Source organism: Ctenocephalides felis, unplaced genomic scaffold, assembly GCF_003426905.1.
Source record: "Ctenocephalides felis isolate EL2017-DRISC unplaced genomic scaffold, ASM342690v1 CF-g0.4_SCAFFOLD_01170, whole genome shotgun sequence".
NCBI classification, from domain to species: domain Eukaryota; kingdom Metazoa; phylum Arthropoda; class Insecta; order Siphonaptera; family Pulicidae; genus Ctenocephalides; species Ctenocephalides felis.
In genome coordinates, this window is record NW_020537324.1 from 43700753 (window position 1) to 43717348 (window position 16596).

The window sequence follows — 16596 nt, forward strand, 5'->3', positions numbered from 1 at the left end:
ACAACTAAAATTTGCACAAATTCTTCACAGCTGTATTCTAATTGATTAAGAGTGTAAAATTTTCAAAAAATCGAATTTTCAATAACATACCAATATTTTAAATCGATATCTTAAATAGTTTTTTTTCGAATTTGCTGCAGCGATTACTCAAAAACAAATGATCCGATCACTATCATTTTTTTTTACATGTTCTATATATAGTTCTCCGTAAAATGAACTATCGATTTTTTGATTGGATCAAAAATCGAATTTTGGCAGTCCAAAAACAACCAAAATTTTGGGTAAAATACGACTTTTTTTTAAAAAACGCCGTCATTTTGTCAATTTTTGTTTTTTTTCTTTATAGTAGTTCATTTTACAGACAGTATCATCTAGTTTAACGAGATTTTTTTTTAATTTCATCCACGTAGAAGGCCGAAATCACTGCAGCAGTGAAGGGCCTTTTTTTGTCGCGCCGTTGGAGATCCACGATAACTTAAAAAATATTAATTTTTTTTTTCAAAAATTTTACTATGTATTCTTAAAACATGTATAAATATATTCCTACAATTTTGAAATGATTGATAAAGTAGTTTTTTCAATATAAATTCCCAAAAATCACTTTTTTAGGCGGGTACACTAGTTGTGCCCCTTAAACTCGTGCATTTTTACTTACATATTTATAGTTTACCTTCCTTGTTTAATTTTTTCACTCGTTTAGTAATTAAATTCAATAAGGTATATTACATTAGGGTTGATAAATAGCTTATTGTAGATTAGTATTAATGATACTCTTTATAATAATAATGAATATATGTATACAACTTTTATGAAACTAGATAAAAATTTATTTGAAAAATTCAATTACGTTACAAATTTAAAAGTATACCATAAAATTAATGGAGCTTCAGCAAATTAATTTCAAAAATTATTACAAAAATCCAAAACATTAGTTTATCATTACATTTACAAAATTGTTGCAAAATCAATCTTGATTGATATTGGAGGAGTTTATGATTGAGCATTCATAGTAGTTACCATTATTATTTACGCTAATATATATTGTATATTCAAATGACCACGTACCACATCATATAGTCTGTATATGAAAATGACTTAAAATAATTGACGTCTTTACTTGCAACAACTATCTTGCTGCTTCTGCTCGCAGCTCATGGGACAAGCAAGTTGGTAGAGAAATTGTAATATAGTTCGAGTTGGGCGCCCCGTCATTTGTCCGACTCTGTAAAATGGATGCGATGGGCTCTTCGTGGGCAGCGCAATGCCCGTAATGTCCATATGCATCCAATCGCAACAGGGGACAAACTCCTTCAAGAATGCGGCTGCAAGGCACGGTTCGCCTGCAATTTGATAATATATCAATTATAATCAGGGCCGAATTTAGAAATTTGGCGCCCTGGGGCACTGATAAAAATGCCGCCCCATCCCAGGATTTTTACTTAAATAGTTTTTATATAAAAATTTATTTTAAACTCATTACGCATTACATACTATAAATAGTGGTGCTTGGCATCGCGCCTTAATAAAGGCAAATTGCTGAAACTTTCCATACCGAAAATTAAAATTAAAAAAAAAAGTTAAAATATTTAAAACTTTGAAAAAATTTAACTTTTTTGAAAAATTTAATGTTTTTTCATATTTTTTTCAAAGTGTTCGCGCTGCTTTGGCTGCGTAGAGTCAAAATATAGAAGCGCGTAACATAACAAAAGGTTTTTTAAATTCAATTTTTTTTCATTTTTCAAAAAAATTTAAAGCTCTTTATAAAATGTAATTTTTCGGAAAGTTGCGGTAACTTGCCTTAAGGCGCAATGCCATGCGTCACTAGTTTAATTTTTTTAGGGCGCTATAAGCTTAGAAGTGCACAAATTTGTAATCTTAAGAGTGCTCGAGATCTGAAGAACATAATTTTCTTCAACTTTCAGCTCGTTTACGAATTTTTTATTAGCACAATTGCCAAATTTTGCATTGCAAACGTATTATGTTTTGTTAATTATATTTCTTGAATAAGAAATGTTATTAAGAAAATGACTTAATTATATTGTATATAATTATTTTTTCACTATCCAAATTTTGCCGCCCCCGAAAATTTGCCGCCCTGGGCAGTAGCCCCGACTGCCCCTACTGTAAATCCAGCACTGATTATAATAGAAATTGAGGATAGCGATATTTTTGATGACGATATTTTTATTAACTTCCCGAAGAAGAAGTTTATGTTTTCATAAAAAAATCCGAATTGCTAATTTTATGTTTTCTCGACGTTTCAAGCCATTCTGAATCGAATGAGACCAAATTTAAAGAAAAAGTATGTGTGTGTGTGTGTGTGACCAGATTTTTTGCCGTAAATCGGCGTTTTCTCTAAAACGGCTAGACCGATTTCAAAAATTTGAAAACCATTCGATGTATCTAGATGAGGACTAGCGTTTCTAATTTTGTGCGACATATGACTAGTCTGGATTGTTTGGATTAGCACAAATCTAAATAATATTAATAGAGCGATTTCACCTGTTTGGCAGTTGACGACAGAATGACTTAAACGAAAATATAATGATATGAAAGTCAATTTTTCTTGTTTTTTAAGGTTTAAGTGAAAAAACTATTGGTGATAAATTGTTAAGTAAAAGATTGATCAATCGTTTTCTTTGGTATTGACAACTAAAATTTTCACAGCTATATTCTAATTGATTAAGGGGCACAACTAGTGTGAAATTTAAAAAAAATCGAATTTTCAATTTTTCCATATTTCGATAGGTTATACCTTTAAAAATAACATACCAAAATTTCAAATAGATATCTCAAATAGTTTTTGAGTCACAGCCATTTAAACAGTATATATATATAGTGTATACTGTATAATATAACGATCATTTAATCTTTAAACGCGTTTTTCTCGAAACAGCATTTTCCGAATTTGCTGCAGCGATTACTCAAAAACAAATAATCCGATAACTATCAATTTTAATTTAACTTGAAAAAGTATGTGTGTGTGTGTGTGTGTGAACAGATTTTTTTCCGTAAATCGGCGTTTTCTCTAAAACGGCTAGACCGATTTCAAAAATTTGAAAACTATTCGATGTATCTAGATGAGGACTAGCGTTTCTAATTTTGTGCGACGATCGGCCGAACCGTTTCTTTGTAAATCGCAAAAAAGTGAAAAAAAATTCATCCACGTTTTAGCCCGCAATTCTAAGATAAGATAATATAATAAGATATTAATTTTTAGTTAGATTCAACAGATTTCATTATATACCCTCTATAAAAGCTTACATATGAATGTGATAACAAGGGTCATATAAAACTTTACCCTGGAAATTAATATTATATCAATATTGATTATTTTTATTCTTCGAATGTTTAGTTGCTGTACGGAAAATTCTAGCAATTTGCGTTATGCTACAATACCATGCACCACTTCTTTAAATAACAAGATTTGGATATTGATCTACCTTGAAAGCGAAGCACGCGAAAAATGCGCGCGCATTGAATTAAAACTAGTGGTGTATGGCATCGTGCCTTAAGGCAAATTGCTGGTACTTCCCATACCGTAATAAAATTTCGAGAAATATTCGAGAAATTTTAAACGTTTTCAAATATATTATTACAAATACTGTAACTTTCGTTATTTTTGCTATCTTGTTATATCTGAGAAACTCAAATGTAAATCATAAATCAATTTATCTCCAGAACATTAACAATCGTCATTTCATTTCGAATTCAATTTCAAAAAAAAAGCCTAATTTACACAAAATTGAAAAAGTGCTCCCGTATAGTCACAGTCTAAACGCATTTGCAAATAATTCTGTGCGACATTTTCACTTATACTGTGCTTAGATTGGCGGCATTTTCACATTTTTTAAAAGTTTTCACAAAATTAGAAAAGTGCTTCAGTACATAAACAGTCTAAACGCACTTGGGTAAATATTTGCACCAGAGTGGCGCTCAGACTGTGCTTAGCCTGGGCAATTTTTTGAATTTTTAATCCAAAATTACAAAAATATTTTTTGAAAAAAAAAATTAGAAACAAAAATTTTTTTTCCAAAAGCAATTATTTAGTTGGAACAAGCAGAAAGTTCTTTGAATCATTTAAATCGGACGCTTAGTTCTCTCAAAAACTGCAATTTTTTTTACATTTAGCTCTTTATCTCCGAAACCGCTGGGCCTATCTTTGACAAAAACTAATAAACACTTTTCCCCGTCATTACGAACTGAATGTTTTCTATTTTCTGCACTCTTTGCTCCATATCTCTGTAATGGCTGGACCTGCCTTTGCCAAAAACCAATCTCCTTAGCACATCTCCCTATTAATAGGAATCGAATGTTTTTTAAACCATTCAAATCGGTTGATCCTTGCGCCCGAAAACGTGGACGAAAAAATGCGGACATACAAAATACACACACACACATCCATTTTTTCTGAGGTATGCTAAAATGTTCAGAAACCTTCAAAACGTCGGGAAATGCAAATATTTTCATTTTCGAATTTCAGCCCATTACTATAACTACCCTACGGGAAGTTAAAAATCCGTCATGAAGCACCACAATTTTTTGCTCTCTTGGCATGATTTACTCTATAGAATAAATCGCATAAAATCGAAATTTTTAAATGTCCTAAAAAGTTTGTATTGAAAAAAATTTAAAAAAATAGCTGAGAACCTCAGGATCTCTGAGTTGTCTGATATGTAGTGGAGCCTTTACAGATTCAAGTGTAGAAGATTGAGTGAAATATAAAGTTATTATTGTCGGCTTTTACTTTCCCCTTGGGAGCACAAAACAACCAATTTGATTGATTGAAAAAACATTCGATTTCTCTTAATCAGGCAGATCTTTTGATGGTTCCGGGAAATAATTGCCAAAAATAATAATTCTTTTTCTAAGAGAACAGAGCGTCAGATTTGAATGATTCAAAGAAGATTTTACTTGTATTGATATAATTGACTAAATATTCTAGTATTAAAAAAATGAATTAAATATTTAATAATTTAAGTTAATACGATTTAAATTAATGTTCTCTACATGGATCAATTGTGTACATGAAAATGTACAGCAAAAACAGTCGCGATTTCATTGTTTTTTGTTGTGGTGTTCATCTTTTTCTGTCATCATCATATCAATAACACAGCTATCTTTCGTATTACGCTAACAAGGCTAAATTGACCCGATATCGTATGAATAGTGCCTGAAGGCGAAAAATTCTTAAATTTTTGTGATTGGCAAGTTGTTACGATACATACCTCCTTCTTGATCGCCCTTATTGCTTAGATCAGCAGAATTGTAGGCCATCACAGATTTTCGATAGTGCTCCCACAGCGGAAACCTCCACACACGGTCACCAGTTATAGCGCCAGCTTTCTGCATCTGTTTCCAAGCCTAAAAAACAGTAATGTAAATATTGTGTAACTTTTCAAATAAGAATCATAATATATTTTAATTATAAAACAGGGGCGTAACTACCGCCGTATCAGCCGTATCAAAAATACGGGGCTCCCGAGCCAGGGCGGCCCCCAAAGAGCGCAAGCAGAAAGCAAAACATAAATTTTTCAAAAAATTGAATAATTTAGCGTAGTTTGCATTCCTTTTGTTATCGAGAGGTTTTGAACTTCAACTTGTAAGCTAACGTTTTAAGAGATTTTATTTCTGCTGCAATATTTCTGCAAGCCCTAGCAATCAATTCAATTAGTAAAGCTTTTGCACATCCAATAAGTCAATATTCTTTTGTAGATATGAACAAATATATAAAACTAATCCAGTTTATACATTCTCCATCGAAAATTGGAATTAATTAGCAATGATTAGAAGTAAACATAATATGATGGTTCATAATCTGATTTTAAAGTTGTTTGATAAATTAGTGTCGACTCATATTGAACGTGTAAATATGATACAGAATAAAAGAAGAATAATTTGTACTAGGTTCATTTATGTAAAAGATTTTTATCAAAATTATTAACTTCCCAAAGGAGAAGTTTATGTTTTCATAAAAAAATCCGATTCGCTAATTTTATGTTTTCTCGACGTTTCAAGCCATTCTAAATCAAACCGGACGAAATTTGGAAAAATATGTGTGCGTGCGTGAACAGTTTTTTTGTCGTAAATCGACGTTTTCTCAAAAACGGCTGGACCGATTTCAAAAATTTAAAAGCATTTGATGTATCTCGATGAAATGTGAACTAGCGTTTATCAATTTTGCGCGACGATAAGCCGAGCCTTTTCTTTGTAAATCGTAGAAAAGTGTAAAATATTTCGTCCACGTTTTAGCCCGCAATTCTGAATCGATTTTGAAAATTCAAAAACCGTTTGAAAAATATTGGTTGGGAATCGCGCTGATTAGTTTTTTAATAAAGATCAGCCGGGCCGTTTTCTTGTAATATGCCTTAAAATTTTTTTTCGATGAATTTTTTTGACGGTAGATACCATTGTCTTGTAGATCATACTAAAATATTACGGCGCTACGACAAGTCGTTTTATATTGAAAATTAGTCAGTTTTCAAAAATTAGTATCGTTTTTTCGGCGTTTGTCAAAATTAAAATTTTCATCGACGTTTGCTTAAAAACGCCTGAATCGATTTCACACATTTAAAAGCCAATCGATGTATTTTGATGTGGTTTATCTTTTCTCAGTTTTGTGCGACGATTGGCTGAGCCGTTTCTTTGTAAATAGCAGAAAAGTGAATAAAATTTCGTCCACGTTTGAGCTCTCAATTCTAAATCGATTTTAAAAAATCAAAAACTTTTTGAAAGATATTGGTTGGGAATGATCTAAGTAATAAATCTAAGAAATTGATTTCATTAAGGTACAATGGTAGATACAATCGGCTTGCATCCAGTTTTTGAACAAAATAACAGTATGCATTTTATTCTTGCACCTTTCAGTTACAATCGCAACTGCTATAAGAATTTTTAAAAATTAAAACTATTTAAAAATTGCGTAAAAACTTTAGGACAGAAATGTCTACTAGACCTGTATATTTCTAGAGACAGTATCTTTATAAAATATAAAGATCACTAAATAATTCAGATTTTCAATAATGATAAATTTGTGAAAAATTCAGAAAATTAGAGAAAATTTCGATAGATAAATAATTAGAATGATAAATAAATATTCCTGTAATGTTATGTATTTTTATATTTTGTAAAACATTTTTTTTTTTAAGGGGGCCCCCAAACCAATTTTGATACGGGGCCCCGCCAAGGCACGCTACGTCCCTGGGTTTAAAATAGTTGTAAACCATATAAAACCCCCTGTTGTTTATGTTGTAACAATACATTGCGCTATGCAATATGCAAATTGATTCATACCTGTTTCGAATTCGACCAAACAGCGCAGCATCCTCCACCTAACATTGTTTCTACTTCTTTTGTCATAGTGCCAACATTGAGCACAAGACGAGGTTTATATTGTTTCTGTGCCCATGTAACAGCATCCGACATGCCGAGTCGACCTTCGAAATCGGTATCGTGCACTAGGATTGAATTACCACTCATAGATCTTATACCATCTCCTGGTTTCATGGCCATGCCACTGATCATATTTTCACACAAAGGTAAATATCCATAGATGTTTATGGGTAGCGACAGTTGGGCAGCTCCCTGTAATCCATAAAGATAAGTTGCCTTGAGACAAATTGCAGGAACAGTCATTAAATATTCAATAATCAATGAATATTGATCAATGATTAATAACAAGTGTATTAAATATTTTTAAATAGATAATTATGAAAACTAATTATTTTATCGTTCATATATTAAACAGCGGTGACCTTACCGCACAAAACACTTTATATTTAACTTCCTGTAGGGTAGTTATAGTAATGGGCCGGAAATCGAAAATGAAAATTTTTGCATTTTTCGACGTTTTGAAGGTTTCTGAACATTTTACTGGCATACCTCAGAAAAAGTGGATGTGTGTGTGTTTTGTATGTCCGCATTTTTTCGTCCACGTTTTCGGGCGCACGGATCAACCGATTTGAATGGTTTAAAAAACATTTGATTCCTCTTGATAGGGAGATGTGCTGATTAGTTTTTGGCAAAGGCAGGTCTGGCCTTTAGATTTTTGAGAGAACGGAGTATCGAATTTAAATGATATAAAAAACCTTCAATTTGCAATGATTGGGAGAAGAGGTGATTAGTTTTTGGCAAAGACAGGTCTCGCCATTTCGAAGATACAAGGCTAAATGTGCAAAAAATGGCAGTTGTTGTATGAACTAAGCGTCCGATTTGAATGATCTAAAAAACTTTCTGCTTGTATTAACAAAACAATCGCTTTTGAGGATAATAAAATATTACATCTTTTATTATTTTTCATAAAATATTTTTGTAATTTTGGATTAAAAATTCAAAATATTGTCCAGGCTAAGCACAGTCTAAGCGCCACTCTGGTGCAAATGTTTACCCAAGTGCGTTTAGACTGTTAATGTACTTGAGCACTTGTCCAATTTTGTGAAAACTATTGAAAAATGTGAAAATGCCGCCAAGATAAGCACAGTATAAGTGAAAATGTCGCACAAAATTATTTGCAAATACGTCTAGACTGTGACTATACGGGAGCACTTTTTCAATTTTGTGTAAATTAGGCAACTATTTTTTTTTGAAATTGAATTGGAAATGAAATGACGATTGTTATTGTTCTGGAGACAAGTTGATTTATGATTTACATTTGATTTGCTCAGATATAACAAGATAGCAAAAATAATGAAAGTTACAGAATTTGTAATAATATATTTGAAAACGTTTAAAATTTCTCGAAACGTTTAAAGTTTCATTACGGTACGGGGAGTTCCAGCAATTTGCCTTAAGGCACGATGCCATACACCACTAGTTACATTTTAACTTATTAATTCTAATTTTAAGTTTACATTTAAAAGATATGTCGAATGAATATGTCAGAGGAACGAATCCTTTCTCATATTCCTTAAAATAACGCAGATGAAAATATACAGTTTTAAATTGAATTGTAAATTTTTTTTTTCAATTTAAAATATAAAATTTTGTATATTTTTGTTTTTATAAAATCTCGATCATTATTTTAATTTTTTTTAATTACATAAACTTAAAAATTTTGAAAATGTTTCATTTTTTTGAATTTTTTGAAAATTTTGTAATTTTTTTTAATTTTTGAAATTTTCTGAAATTCCTAAAAAATTACGAGAATTTGAAAGAAAAATTGAAAATTAGATTTTTTTGGAAATCTTGATAATTTTTAAACTGTTGGATCTTCCTTACCCAAAAACTAATAATTGCTACACTTGTCTTTTGCAAAAACTAACCAGTACCGAATGTTTTTTGAATAATTCAATTTGTTTCATCCATACTGTCGTATCTGCAAAACCTGCCCTTCTCAAAAATTTAATCAGTTTTTTATTTTGTTAGTACAAGTAATGTGTTTTTTGAATTATTGAAACCAGACTCTACGTTATATCAAAACTTAGTTCCCGTATCTTCGAAAAGAATGGATCCACCTTTGCCAAAAACTAAACAGCACGTTTACTTATGTATGAAAATCGAATGTTTTTTTAATCTTTTAAATCGATTTATCCTTGCGCCCGAAATCGTGGATTAAGAATTGTATCCAAACATACACATGCATCCATTTTTTCTAGGAAAGTTAAATATTCAAAACAATTATCAATCTTATAATTTTCCTAGCACATTAATATCTATTATGATTTGCCTCGGAGACCATAGCAATTACATGTTTCTATTTATAAAAATAAATCATGATTATGGATTTATTAGTTGTATCAATGTTATAACGGCTAGACTTTCGCCAAAAACTAATCAGCACGTCTCCTTATCAATACAAATCGGATGTTTTTTTAATGATTCAAATCGGTTGATCGTGGTTCCCGAAATCGTCGACAAAAATTTATATCCGCACACCTATACACATACACACACATACATCAATTTTTTCTCAGGTGTGCCAAAATAAAAGTGATATTTAATACTAAAGTTAATTGCGAAGCTTCATGTGAGTTTTATACAAGGATTTAAAAGCGGAAAAATCATAAATATGACGTGAGTTTTTTAGTTTGACACCAAATCAGCTATGTTTCAAAAAAAATTCAAATTTTCAAAAAAATCAAATATTAAAAAAGTTGTTTTTAGTAAGTTAGTTTTGGGTACAGAAAGTTCCAGCAATTTGCCTTAAGGCACGATGCCATGCATCACTAATTTCATAATTGTTATTGTAATTAACTCTTTGATACGTAAATGATCGCAGCCCACACGATATATCTGGAATTTTCAAATTTTGATGCGGTCTATACGAGTAAACGACGATTTTCGGTGCGTTTTCAAAGAGTTAAAAAATCTAATTCATTATTTGAATAGTGAATAGTGATTTATTCCACGCATGATTATAGTGAATTCAAAACTAAATCATTATTAATATCTTCTTATATATAAAAATGAATCGCAAAATGTGTTGGTAAGCGCATAACTCAACAACGCCTGAACCAATTTAGCCAATTCTTTTTTTAAAATGTTCGTTGAAGTCCAAGGATGGTTCTTACGGCGAGAAAAGATCGAATAATTGCCGGAAAACCCCTAAAAACAGATTTTTTCTTTTTCACATACAAACGTTTTCTAACTAAAACGTAGAATCTATTTGAACGTTAAAATTCTTCTGCAATGATGTATGAAAGGTAATCCTACCGAACGATTATTCATATTTTAAAAAATCTTTCTGAAGTTTGTTATGGGATTTTTTTAGCATTTTTTGAAATATAGAAATATAGTTAGATTGTAGAAATAAATGGAAAAAATTATAAAAAAACGTTGATCATTCATTGGCATTGAAAATATTTGAGGCATTGTTTGGCATTAAGAAGACAGTCATTTGCCATTACCTTTAAAATAGTATATTACAAGTTCTGATGAAGTCAGAATTAAAAGAGTTGTAATCCAATCAATGCGGGGGGTGGCGACGGAATGCAAATTGTTTTCACTTCTGAATATCATGCAAATTGGAGCACAGTAAAAAAAATCACAGGGCACACGCTTTTTCCTCTCCATATTTTTTTTGATTGTAGGTTGAATAGAGCACATGAGAACAGGATTTGACAAATTAATTCACTTCAAATATAAGCTTAAGTAATAATGTATATTGAATTATTTGTGGGAAAATGTAATTTAGATACTAAAATCACTAAAAGCGATTTAAAACATGGTACGAAATTATAAAAATTATAGGCAACATTATTGAAGACATTATTTTGGGTAGAAAATTTCCAGGTGATATTGTACTTTTACCGCAAATGCTATATATTAATTCTTTCTGAATTTGTTATACCTTTTAAAAGAGTTCTTATGCTATTACCACTAATACATCACAAAGACAGACGATGATTTTTTGTGTGAAAAATTTGGAAAATCAATGTTTTAGTAAATAAACAATAAATCATTTATTTATACATCCACATCTACAGGTGTAACTAAAAATATTGGATAACCTTTGGCATTAAAATGAGCTATTGGAAATAAATTTGTTCAATAAATTGCAGTGTATATTATTATTATACAGTTTTATTGAATATATTTTAATATTTGTTAAAGGGATAATTAAAGTGTTAACTATGGGAATTGATAGTCATCAATTCCCATCTCTCATACAAGTAATTCAAAAAACAAAAATTATTAATTTTAACTGAACGGTAAATATTAGTATAGGATATGAAAAAAATGTAGATGTGGGTACAGGACAACGTCTGTCGGGTCATCTAGTTATTCGGTATTATTAATAACACACTACTTTACCTTTATTGCGCCAACAATGGCAGCTGCTCCAGCCATGTCTGCACGATGCTCGTCGATAATTGTCCTATTTGATTCCTTTTTCAAATGAAGACCGCCGGTATCAAAAGTCGTGCCTTTTCCAACCAATATTATTGGTTTATCAAATTGAGGTGCTCCACAATACATCACTTCCACCATGACAGGTGGTTCACAACTAGATTTTCCAACCATTAAAAAGGCGTCAAACTTTCTAGATTCCATCCATTCTTTTGTTCTGACATCAACCATTATCGCGCAATTGCACACTTCATCAACTACAGCTTGAGCAAAAGCTGTCGGCGTCATCACATTACCAGGCGCCTCGCACAATCGCCTCGCCAAATTTTGATTTTGACCAAATATCAAACCTCTCTTCCAGCCTATAAAAAACATGCAAGTTTTTAGAAGATGCGAATTCTGGACACAATTATTCCACATTAATACACAGGATGAATCGCATGTTCTCTATGATTTCGAGTTAAGGAGCACACATCTAGTGTGAAATTTTCAAAAAATCGAGTTTTCAATTTTTTCATATTTCGATAGGTTATACCTTTAACAATAACATATCAAAATTATAAATCGATATCCTAAATAGTTTTTGAGTCACAGCCATTTAAAGAGTATATATGTGCCCATAATTATGAAAGTGGTCTAAGTCAAAATTTAAAAAAAATGAGTTTATAAGTTATTTTATACCACATTAGTTTAAACTGAATGTATTCAATGTAATTTTTAACTTCCCGTAGGGCAAGTTATAGTAATCGCAAAAAAATCGAAAATGAAAATTTTTATATATCTTTACGTTTCAAAGGTTTCTGAACATTTTGGCATACCTTAGAAAAAATGGATGTATGTGTGTGTGTGTGTGTGTGTGTGTATGTATGTATGTATGTATGTATGTATGTATGTATGTATGTATGTGCGTGTGTGTATGTATGTGCGGATACAAATTTTCGTCGACGATTTCGGGAACACGGATCAACCGATTTGAATAATTCAAAAAACATTCGATTCGTATTGATAAGGAGACGTGCTGATTAGTTTTTGGCGAAGGCAGGTCTAGCCGTTCCGAAGATACGGGGCAAAAAGTGCCGAAAACGGTAACTCAGTTTTTAAGAGAACGGAGCGTCCGATTTGAATAATTCAAAAAACATTTCACTTGTATTGACAAGGTGAAGAATCGATAAAATTTTCATGAAGGTAGGTCTAGCGGTTTCGGAGATATGGAGGAAAAAGTAAAAAAATGAGCCATTTGGCGGTCAAAAATGATCATTAGACATATGCACATCAAATTATCAGATATTTTATAGAGATTTTAACAATAAGTATACATTTTGTTAACATTTCTATGGGTTCCGTACAAATGCTTATGCGTTAGACAGCGACGCGGCGCTTACGCGCTTTATATTTTGTCCCTATGCAGTTAAAGCAGTACGATTGCTTTCAAAAAAATTTCAGATCTTCTACAATATGTCAAAATACAGAAAAAAAAAATTTTTTTCAAAAAAAAAATGTTTTTTTAAAAAAAAATTTTTTTTTTCAAAGAAAAGTTATTTTTTGTCCAATTTATAGTTTCTCAAAAATCTTATTCTTTCAAAGTAATTTTTTTTCAAAAATGTTAATTGTTTTTAAAAAAATAATAATTTTTGGTACGGGAAGTTCCAGCAATTTGCCTTAAGGCACGATGCCTTAATTGCCTTAAGACAGAATTCCACTTACAGCTAGTTACGAAATTGTCAAAAATGAACCATTAGATCAAGGATGAGCAACCCGCGGCCCGCCGGATGTTTTTCTGCGGCCCGCCAAGCATTTCTCAACAGATTATTTTTCTAGATATTTTATCAAATACGGCTGTAAAGGCTAATTTTGTCTTCAGCCAAATTCTGGTAAAAGCTGTTGTTCGAAGAAATAGCATTTCCTAATAAAATAAATATTAATTAATTTAAATATTAGTTTGACAAGCTTCAATGTTGCAAGAAAAATTGAAAACTTGTCCGAGGACATAGCAACAACGCATTTCTAAAATTAAAATAATTAAATAAGTAAATCTTATAAAGTCGCGAGGATTAAATCATTGCAAATTTAAAGACTTCCTGACAATTTAGATCGTGAATATGGCGATTTTCAGTACTAAAGTACGTTAGCTCAATAGTGATGTAATGCTTAAAGGAGTATACGACTCAAATGGCGAATTACAATTGTTTTAGGATGTGAAATAATATTTATAGTCATTTCGTCATTTTTGTAATAAAGAATAATATCTTTTGCAGAATCTTGTGTTTCACTTTTCACATTCAAAAAAGGAAAATGTAAACAAATTTTAATTGTGATTCCAAATGTTCAAAGCTAACAAGACAGCTGTTTTTATCTAATTGTTTTCTTCGCTATTTAACATGCAAAATAATACAGATTTAAAAAATTTATTTTTCAGTAACCATCGAATTTTTTTATAAATCTTAAATCTAAAATCGCTTTTGAAAAAAAAAACGCAAATCAATTTATGATAAATTCTCTTTTTGGAAGTACGTATATGCGCGAATAATTACACATTAATAATAATTAATCCATTCAGAAAAAAATCTAGATCGAAGATTATGCCAGTTTTTAAATGTTTAAATCTTTTAATTATTATTATTTCACTTAATCCTAATCAGATGCGATACATATATACTTTTGTTTACAATTCTTACAATTCTCTGTTTCTACACTTATAAGCTTTGGTGTATTTTAGACCTATATAATAAGAAATGTGAAGTTGACAGTATATATTTATAATAATCTATTTGAAAATGCACGAAATTACTATTAATCATAAAATAAGTGAAAATCTGGCGCAAAATTCTTGCTCGCCAGAAATCCTGTTACGACAGATATCATGTTACAAGGAATACTGGCGTCGTGTGCACCGGGCTTTGTACTAATGATTTTCTAAAAATATTTTCTGTAGCTAAACGTTTGCCGGGTCAGCTAGTATATATATAAATTACGTGCGGCCCGCATTAAAATTTGAAAATTTAAATTAGCCCGTGGGTTAAAAAGGTTGCTCGCCCTTGCATTAGATAGTGGTTGTAATTTCAACATTATATGGAATTCATTTAGTGTTAATTATGAAAGTGGTCTATGTCAAAAATTTAAAGAAATTATATAAACATCTTGGAAATGGCACGTGGCCTTCTTTGACGCGTTTCTGAACTACATAATAAAATAAATGACAATCAAATTTTAATAATAACGACAATTTCATTCCGGTTTATCTAACCATATAATTCAGTTTGGCGCTTCGGAATTAATAAAATTACTGGTAGCATATAATTTATATATTTTAACACTATGTCAACAGATAACGGTTCAGGTAAGTTAATAATAACGTACATATTGTGAATATATTAATTATTATTCAAATAAGATGTGATCTGCAGATATTATACGTCCACGTAATACTTCCAAGAAATGGAAAAGAGTAAGGCAGTTATCATCTTCAGATGAATCATAAGAAGATTTCTTTGTAAATTTAGAAACCCCAGAAATGGTGCAGAGAGAAAAAGATAAGACAAAAAACGGGCAAAAAATGAAGGTAGTTACGCACAAAATATTAGAATAATTAAGAGAAATAATGGCAAAGAATACACGACAAAAAAATCAAAACTTGTAAGTGCTAAAATTTTTGATAATAAGGATTGCTTTTGCTCAAAAAAATGTTTAGATCGCGTAGAATATAATGAAAGAAAATTCAATTTTGATACTTTCTGGAAACTAAAAGATTTAATAATAATATTGAAACGGTAGACCACAAATTTTTGATATCAGGTCATTCCTTTCTACCAAATGATCGTAATTTTGGGTTGATAGAAATAAAAATAAAAAAAGAAAATTACTTATACAACCCTGAGCATTATTATGAATTGATAGAAAAGTGCAGAAGAAGCAATAAATTTTCGATAAAGCGAATATCGCAGCCGGATTTCATTTCAACGAAATCATTAGAAGATACAATAACAAGAATAGTAAAAAATACCGCGGGCGAATCTGTCTCTGGGCTACAAATTCAATGGATGAGATTCTTGAAAAATGAACCTTATAAAATGTTTTATAAAAACTTCTTTGGATGATTCTACATTTCACAGTTTTGGATCTTTCACCTAAAAGAGGAAGACCAAAAATATACGGAATATTAAATTACTTCCATTCTACACCAGCATTAGACCAGTATCGGAAGAAAAACTTAAAGATATTATGAGTTTACTACCGTACATTCCTCCAGTTTTTCAGGAACATTTTAAGAATCTTAAATACTCGAATAATGATAAAAATGGATTACCGTTTAAAATAATAATAAATGCTCACGAATTATTCCAATAAAATTATTGTTTCAAATAAAACTCAAAGTTCTTTATTGCTTTAAGTCATTTAAATGGCATTCAGTTAATTTTGAAAATGGTCAAAGCCAATTCAAACTTTAAAAACAATATTATCGTATGAAATTCACACAAAACTTCATATTCATAATAAATTTCCATTAATTAAGACTAATAAAATTGAAAAAATTAAAATGTCGCATAATGTAAAAATATTTTTTAATTTATTCAAATGCAATTCATTAAATATCTTGAAACAAGAAATATATGACTTAGACCGCTTTCATAATTATGGGCATATATGTATGTATGTATGCAGGGCCGGTCCTGCCTTGCATGCGATGCATGCAAAAAATGCGGGCGCAAGCCTTAGGGGGGCGCCAAAACGAGTTTCGGAAATTGAATTTATGATATAATATTTATATTTTTTATAAAGCTGGAATTATTTATATAAAATCTAGAATACTTA

General features: G+C 30.8%; 1 protein-coding gene across 1 annotated transcript; it reads right to left on the reverse strand.

Annotated features, from left to right (window-relative positions):
• Positions 1-1113: 1113 nt before the first annotated feature.
• LOC113367274 (cytosol aminopeptidase-like) lies at positions 1114-12207 on the reverse strand. Its single transcript, XM_026608895.1, has 4 exons — positions 11752-12207; positions 7294-7584; positions 5229-5364; positions 1114-1340 (listed from the first exon to the last, which is right to left on the reverse strand). The coding sequence occupies exons 1-4, from the start codon at positions 12205-12207 to the stop codon at positions 1114-1116; spliced, it is 1110 nt and encodes a 369-aa protein (XP_026464680.1).
• Between the last annotated feature and the right edge of the window lie 4389 nt (positions 12208-16596).

Coding starts and splice junctions, on each gene's coding strand:
- LOC113367274 (XM_026608895.1), bottom strand. CDS start 12,207: ATGTGGAATAATTGTGTCCAGAATTCGCATCTTCTAAAAACTTGCATG. Junction 7,585..11,751: donor CCATTGTTGGCGCAATAAAG/GTAAAGTAGTGT, acceptor TATGGATTACAG/GGAGCTGCCCAACTGTCGCT. Junction 5,365..7,293: donor TTTGGTCGAATTCGAAACAG/GTATGAATCAAT, acceptor ACTGTTTTTTAG/GCTTGGAAACAGATGCAGAA.